This window comes from Oncorhynchus nerka, linkage group LG28 (genome assembly GCF_034236695.1).
Source record: "Oncorhynchus nerka isolate Pitt River linkage group LG28, Oner_Uvic_2.0, whole genome shotgun sequence".
Taxonomy (NCBI): Eukaryota; Metazoa; Chordata; class Actinopteri; order Salmoniformes; family Salmonidae; genus Oncorhynchus; species Oncorhynchus nerka.
In genome coordinates this window covers 7,993,790-8,001,112 of record NC_088423.1, presented here as the reverse complement: position 1 = coordinate 8,001,112, position 7,323 = coordinate 7,993,790, and the positions used below count along the sequence as shown (strand labels likewise).

The following is a 7,323-nucleotide window of genomic DNA, read 5'->3' as shown; positions in this document are numbered from 1 at the left end:
GAAATAAAAAGTTAAGTTTAGGAGAAAAGGGTGATGTTAAAAAGCTAAAGAATGAAAAATAGTTTTACATTGGAGTAAGCGTGGGAGATGTAGGCCTATTTGGAGCGTTTCGTAGCCTACATGGGTTTTACAATGCGGATATGTTATGTGATGTAATTTGAGGTTTATATCAGAGAGAGATGTAAATGATTCTTGACGTGAACATTTGGTTGGAATCTAAATGAAAATGTTTTGTTTTGTGCCATGGGGAAGGGTTGTACATTTTACAGCTCAATGACCATTTGGCGATATTTTGAGAGGGAGGTTTTGAAAAGTGTCCCTTTGTGACAGCTCGAGACAGATTGGGGAGTAGACTAGCTCATTTGCATCTCATTACCGTAGCAGCGCAGTCTGTATATAACTGGCGGCAGGCTGGCCGGGACGTCAGACACACGCATAGTTACAAAGGGCGAAGATCCGAGAAAGCCTTGGGGAAGTGGTTTGGATCAGTACATTTTTTAAATCATTGTCAATCAAAGGGAAATAAACAAAACACAAGCAGCCTTAAAACTGGGTTGTCTCATTTGCACCCTCAAGTCTGAAGCTGTGCTGAACTGCAATATCTAATAACTGGATTGGTATTAACACCTTGGCACGGAATTTCGAGTTCATTCCCCATTTTTTTCGTTGGGATTTTTTGTCACCCGCACCACTGCTGAGGATTACACTGTATTGTAAACTTTGTTCATGAAGTCACACTGAGAAGCATCGAGATAAACAGTTCCATTCAAGACGTCTGTAGACCGTACGGATTTTTAAGTAGGACTTTTGATTACGGAAAATAACTTTTTCGATGATTTTCTGAGCTGGGTTATACATCAATTGCCCTGTCTCGTGGACATTTGACTATTTATTGAATATCCTCAGCACAATGGGACGCCAGTCGCTTGTGATAGCTGTCATCCTTTGTGTCTTGATATGCCAGGTATTGCGAATTTGACTCTTTTGAATTGATTTGTAATTTAAGTGTATTCATTAGTCATGTGTAGGCTACATATCAAAAACATAATAGAATACAACCTTCATATTTTAATTGTGTTTTTACAGGGTTTTTGTTCAGGGGTTTTCGAGTTGAAGTTGCAAGAGTTTCTCAACAAGAAAGGAGTGACAGGCAATACAAACTGCTGCAAAGGAGCCTCTGTGATCCAGAAGTGTGAATGCAAAACGTTTTTTAGAATCTGCTTGAAGCATTATCAAGTTAACGTAACACCGGAACCCCCTTGTACCTATGGTGGTGCGATGACTCCTGTCCTCGGATCAAACTCCTTCCAAGTGCCTGAAACAACTGCAGAAGCATTCGCCAACCCTATTCCGTTTTCTTTTGGATTCACGTGGCCGGTGAGTATTTAAACACGGCTTTGTCAAATTATACAATCATGGTCAGCATGCTCAAGGTTCACCACTTATGGGGCTTTGACAATGTCATTAATGGTCATAGTGAACTGTAGCATATCCCAGGACAGGATGTGGACTAAGGCACGTTAAACAAATGCTATCAGGGTGGGAAACTTCACATCCTCATAGTTGGGAGTATAATTGGCATCTCTGCATGCAACTTCAAGTAAATGGGGAAGTGGTGGAATTTAAGTTTGAAGCCTAAAGGTGGCTCACCTCTATCAGGCCTAACAGAAGCCTAAAGGTGGCTCACCTCTATCAGGCCTAACAGAAGCCTAACGGTGGCTCACCTCTATCAGGCCTAACAGAAGCCTAACGGTGGCTCACCTCTATCAGGCCTAACAGAAGCCTAACAGTGGCTCACCTCTATCAGACCTAACGGTGGCGCACCTCTATCAGGCCTAACAGAAGCCTAACGGTGGCGCACCTCTATCAGGACTAACAGAAGCCTAAAGGTGGCTCACCTCTATCAGGCCTAACAGAAGCCTAAAGGTGGCTCACCTCTATCAGGCCTAACAGAAGCCTAACGGTGGCTCACCTCTATCAGGCCTAACAGAAGCCTAACGGTGGCTCACCTCTATCAGGCCTAACAGAAGCCTAACGGTGGCTCACCTCTATCAGGCCTAACAGAAGCCTAACGGTGGCTCACCTCTATCAGACCTAACAGCCCTGTGGGGCCTCAGCACCTTCTAACCCATTGCCACAGTTGTTCATTATTATAATTGTTTCTTCTTTTTTTCAACAGGGGACATTCTCTCTCATCATTGAGGCCCTACACACGGATTCTGACGATGATCTTTCAACAGGTAAATTCGATACAGGGCAACAGGTCACCAAACAAAACAATGAATTGTAAATATTTATAGGGATATAAGTACTAATTCCGGTATTCACAATTTTCAGATAACCCTGAAGGTCTGATCAGTCGCTTCACCACTCAGAAGCATCTGACAGTGGGCGATAAGTGGTCGTCTGATTTACAGACTAGTGGAAGGACAGAGCTGAAGTACTCCTACCGATTTGTTTGTGATGAGCATTACTACGGGGAGGGTTGTTCTGTTTTCTGCCGTCCACGAGATGATGCCTTCGGTCACTTCACCTGTGGGGACCGTGGCGAGATCATCTGTAACTCAGGATGGAAGGGAACCTACTGCACAGAACGTAAGTAGGCTGCATCCTCCTTACTTCTGCTTTGCCCATACTAACTTTTGTTGTTCTGTTTTTCTTTTACAAAAGTATGAATGTGGTTAATTTGCAGTCATTAGTCAGAATAAATCGTGCGTTATTACCAAATATTTTCACTTATCAAAAATGTGGGTTGTTTAGGCAAATTTAAATTGGAGAAGTTAGCAGAATATTCACACGCAAGCCATAGATTAAATGTAATGCCTGATTGGCTACTTGGCAGTGCACTTGTCGTTGATTGGCTTAGTGAGGTATTGTTGGAAGCGGGCAGCTGCTGAGTGAGAGTAGACAATGTACATCAGCTGTCCTGCATTGGCACCACGTACACCGGCTGTCCTGCATTGGCACCACGTACACCGGCTGTCCTGCATTGGCACCACGTACACCGGCTGTCCTGCACTGGCACCACGTACACCGGCGGTCCTGCACTGGCACCACGTACACCGGCTGTCCTGCACTGGCACCACGTACACCGGCTGTCCTGCACTGGCACCACGTACACTGGCTGTCCTGCACTGGCACCACGTACACCGGCTGTCCTGCACTGGCACCACGTACACTGGCTGTCCTTCACTGGCACCACGTACACTGGCTGTCCTGCACTGGCACCACGTTCACCGGCTGTCCTGCACTGGCACCACGTACACCGGCTGTCCTGCACTGGCACCACGTACACCGGCTGTCCTGCACTGGCACCACGTACACCGGCTGTCCTGCACTGGCACCACGTACACCGGCTGTCCTGCACTGGCACCACGTACACCGGCTGTCCTGCACTGGCACCACGTACACCGGCTGGTATAAACACATGTTCCAATGAGTTAGATTCCTGTGATTCACTTGTGATGGTCTATCTCATTGCAGCAATCTGTCTTCCTGGTTGTGGCGAGGAGCACGGGTTCTGTGACAAGCCTGGTGAATGCAAGTAAGTCCCAGTGATTTGTCCATCTTCTCTCTGGGTTAAACACCAGTCAACAGGATCACCGTTTGGTATAGTTTCATATATGCCAGATATCTAACCATGAGCATTGTGTGTGGTTACAGGTGTAGAGTTGGCTTCAGTGGGCGTTACTGTGATGACTGCATCCGCTATCCAGGGTGTCTTCATGGCACCTGCCAGCAGCCGTGGCAGTGTAGCTGCCTGGAGGGGTGGGGTGGCCTCTTCTGCAACCAAGGTGAGTTCTCTTTCTCCCATATGCAACTGACTAGTGCTCATCTGTCCTTCTCCACCAGATCCAGACTGTGCTGGTGTTGAGATGACATACAGTATCCCCACTATGTTCTCTAAGCCACCATACCAATCAGGTTCAGAGAATAGGGCACATCTTGGCCTTAAAACAAGTCATAAAAACATCCTGGATATCACTGTACATTAACTCTCAGAAGACTAATCCACATGTGCCATTGTCTGTTTCAGATCTCAACTACTGCACACACCACAAGCCCTGCATGAATGGAGCCACTTGTACCAATACTGGCCAGGGTAGCTACACCTGCTCCTGTAAACCCGGCTTCACTGGGGCCAGCTGTGAGATTGAGGTTAATGAATGTTCCGACAACCCCTGCCAAAATGGGGGAAGCTGCACTGTAAGTATTTTTTTCTGAGCTGCCCCTCATTAGTTACATTAGAAATTATTTCTCAGTGATATAGTGTGTGGTGCTGTTATGCTAGAGCTGGCAGGCATTCCTCATGGTGAATGTAGCATAACAAATTAATAACCAGTCATTAATGAGTTGTACCTTTTGCTTAGCAAGTGCTTTTGTCTCGCCTCTGACAGGATTTAGAAAACACATACACATGTGCCTGCCCCCCAGGCTTCTATGGCAACAGCTGTGAACTCAGTGCCATGACCTGTGCCGATGGGCCTTGCTTTAACGGCGGACGCTGTGCTGACAACCCAGAGGGAGGATACTACTGCCAGTGTCCTCTCGGCTATGCCGGATTCAACTGTGAGAAGAAGATGGACCACTGCATCTCCAACCCATGCTCCAACGGTAAGCTGAAACAAAGTTCTCCAGTTCTGTGTTTACCAGTTGAACCTTTATATTGAAAGTCTGAGGACATGAATGAATACTGGAACAGATGGTTTAACATGTCTTTTTAATGTCTCCAGGTGCCCAGTGTATGGACCTTGTGAACTCCTACATGTGCCAGTGCCCTGAGGGCTTCTCCGGAGCCAACTGCGAGGACAACATTGATGAGTGCACCAACTACCCCTGCCAGAACGGTGGCACATGCTTGGATGGCATGAACGATTACACCTGCACCTGCCCACCTGGATACACCGGCAAGAACTGCAGCTCGCCCATCAGAAAATGTGAGCACAATCCCTGCCACAACGGAGCCACCTGCCACGAGAGGTATAATCGCTATGTGTGCGCCTGTGTGCCAGGCTACGGCGGCCATAACTGCCAGTTCCTCCTGCCGGAGCACCCCCAGGGCCAACCCGGGGTGGAAGGAGCTGGTAAGAGATACTCTGATGAAGAGGACCAAGGCACATTCCCCTGGACCGCAGTGTGTGCTGGGATTATCCTGGCGCTGCTGCTGCTGGTGGCCTGTGCCGTGCTGGTGGTTTACATCCGGGTCAAGGTGCAGCAGGGGAGTCAGCAGGGAGACACCCAAAGTGAGAGTGAGACCATGAACAACCTGGCCAACAACTGTCAACGGCCTGACAAGGACCTATCTGTCAGCGGGATCGGCACGACAGGGGTCAAGAACACCAATAAGAAAGTGGACTTTCACCCGGACAATGCTGGAGGAGAGCAGAATGGCCACAAGTCCCGATGCTCGTCAACGGATTATAATCTGGTGCATGAGCTGAAGCCAGAAGATGTGTTGAAAGAGGACCAAGAAAAGAGTGAAGCAAAGTGTTCTGAATCAAATTGTTCTGAATCTTTTTGTTCTGACAGTGAGTTTGAAGAGAAACACAGAAAACGTTTAAGGAGGTGAATATCTACACATTTAGATATAAATGATGTGCCACATATGGGAGTAGTCATGCTTGTCTGACGAGTGAATGTTGATGTTAATGTATTTATTTTTCTTGTTCTCAGTGACTCCTCAGAAAATAAATGTCCAGAGGAGTCGACATGCAACGAAGCATCGATGTGCAATGACACAAAGTACCAGTCAGTCTACGTCATATCAGACGAGAAAGATGAATGTATCATTGCAACTGAGGTGAGTTGATTTCCCTTTTTCACTGCTGATGATCTCTTTGCAGTTTGCATATTTAGTTTTCACTGGTTTGCGAATAGCCAAATACTCTGAAACTAAAGCATCTTTGCCTCTTGTCTTCCCCAGGTGTAACACCACAGCTGAGCTGTATCTCGTCTTCTCTACTGGAGGTTTTACTCTGGTGAATGCTGCTCAAACCCAGGGGGAAGGTTTCCCTTCGTGTGACTGCTGCTGTGAGACTAATACATTGACAGTGATATTCAGAATGAGCTGGTTCTCAACTGAAGGAAGCTCAATGGCTGCAGATAAAGGATGTTGGACCACACTGGTCCGTGCTCTCACAACTTATGTTTCCCAGGAACGTGTGTAATATGGATTTGTTGCACTGACAGTTGTACCTCATTGCACTATGGAGGGTTGCTTTTTAATATGTATTTAAACATACACATTTGAGTTAATTACTGTGTATAATGAGTATGCACCGACTGCAGTGTATTTATAAAGCCTTTGAGGCAGTCTTCTGAATTTGTTTTAAGATGGGGAAAATACTGCCTTTAAATTTGTAAACATACTGTTGTTTTATTTCAAAGATGTATTCTTTTAATTTAATTGTGTTATGTGTTCCATTTGTTTGTGCATTTGTAGATATCATTTTGATGTAATTTATGTCTAATGTATATAAGGCAGTTCAGGTCAATGTGACTTTGTTTTCCAACAAAAATGTATTTAAGAAGCATTGTACAGAAGCTGTTTGAATTGTTTTATCACTGTTGCCCATTAAGAAAATCAACTAAATATTTTTCAAAAATAAATAATGTATGAAATAATAGCATATTTTGTGATTATCCACCTATATAAACATGTCACGCAAAACATCCAACATTGAATATTAGAGTGATTTCTCTTTGACATAAATGCATGCAGTGTTTCACCCTAAATTCTGTATGTAGTCTTACTGCAAACTGAGAATTCTTGGCCTGATGCAACTGTCTCCCTGAGGGACCTCACTAACTGACACAAAGGCACAACCAGTAATCACAAATTACTACCCTCATCTTGATGGCAATTTATTTTTAGGAAGAAAGGACCTTCTGGAAAATTTCCACCCCTGGAAAATAATCTAGTCAGTGTTTTCCAACTTTTTAAAAACCTTAGTCAATGTCATTTAGTAAGGCTAGATGGTAGCCTACAAGCAACTTGCACTTCGTACTCATCCGACTAATTTGGTCCTTACTCAATGAGAATTCAAAACCAGCTCGACAAATGGTTAGAAACCAATATGAAAGCAGGAAAAACCAACATCATTACCATATGTACTGTACGACTGTCTTCATAATCACTCTTTGAAGCATTGAGTAAGAAGTGGACAGCTGAAAACTACACTGAATAACACATTGACCTGCAGCTGTCCAGATGGAGAGACACCCCATTCCAGAGTTGGGGTGCATGAGGCAAATGCATTATACTGTACCACTGTAGAAGCACAACAGAGCCAAGCATCCAGAGTTCCTATATTAATGTTCATA

At 45.1% G+C, this 7,323-nt stretch overlaps 1 protein-coding gene across 1 annotated transcript; it reads left to right on the top strand.

Annotated features, from left to right (window-relative positions):
- Positions 1-438: 438 nt before the first annotated feature.
- On the top strand, positions 439-6,614 carry LOC115112630 (delta-like protein D). The gene is made up of 11 exons (XM_029639663.2): positions 439-964; positions 1,087-1,377; positions 2,180-2,240; positions 2,338-2,595; positions 3,484-3,544; positions 3,664-3,794; positions 4,037-4,206; positions 4,398-4,614; positions 4,734-5,565; positions 5,674-5,800; positions 5,924-6,614. Exons 1-11 carry the CDS (start codon positions 911-913, stop codon positions 5,927-5,929), a joined length of 2,208 nt encoding a protein of 735 aa, XP_029495523.1. The 5' UTR covers positions 439-910; the 3' UTR covers positions 5,930-6,614.
- Positions 6,615-7,323: the final 709 nt, after the last annotated feature.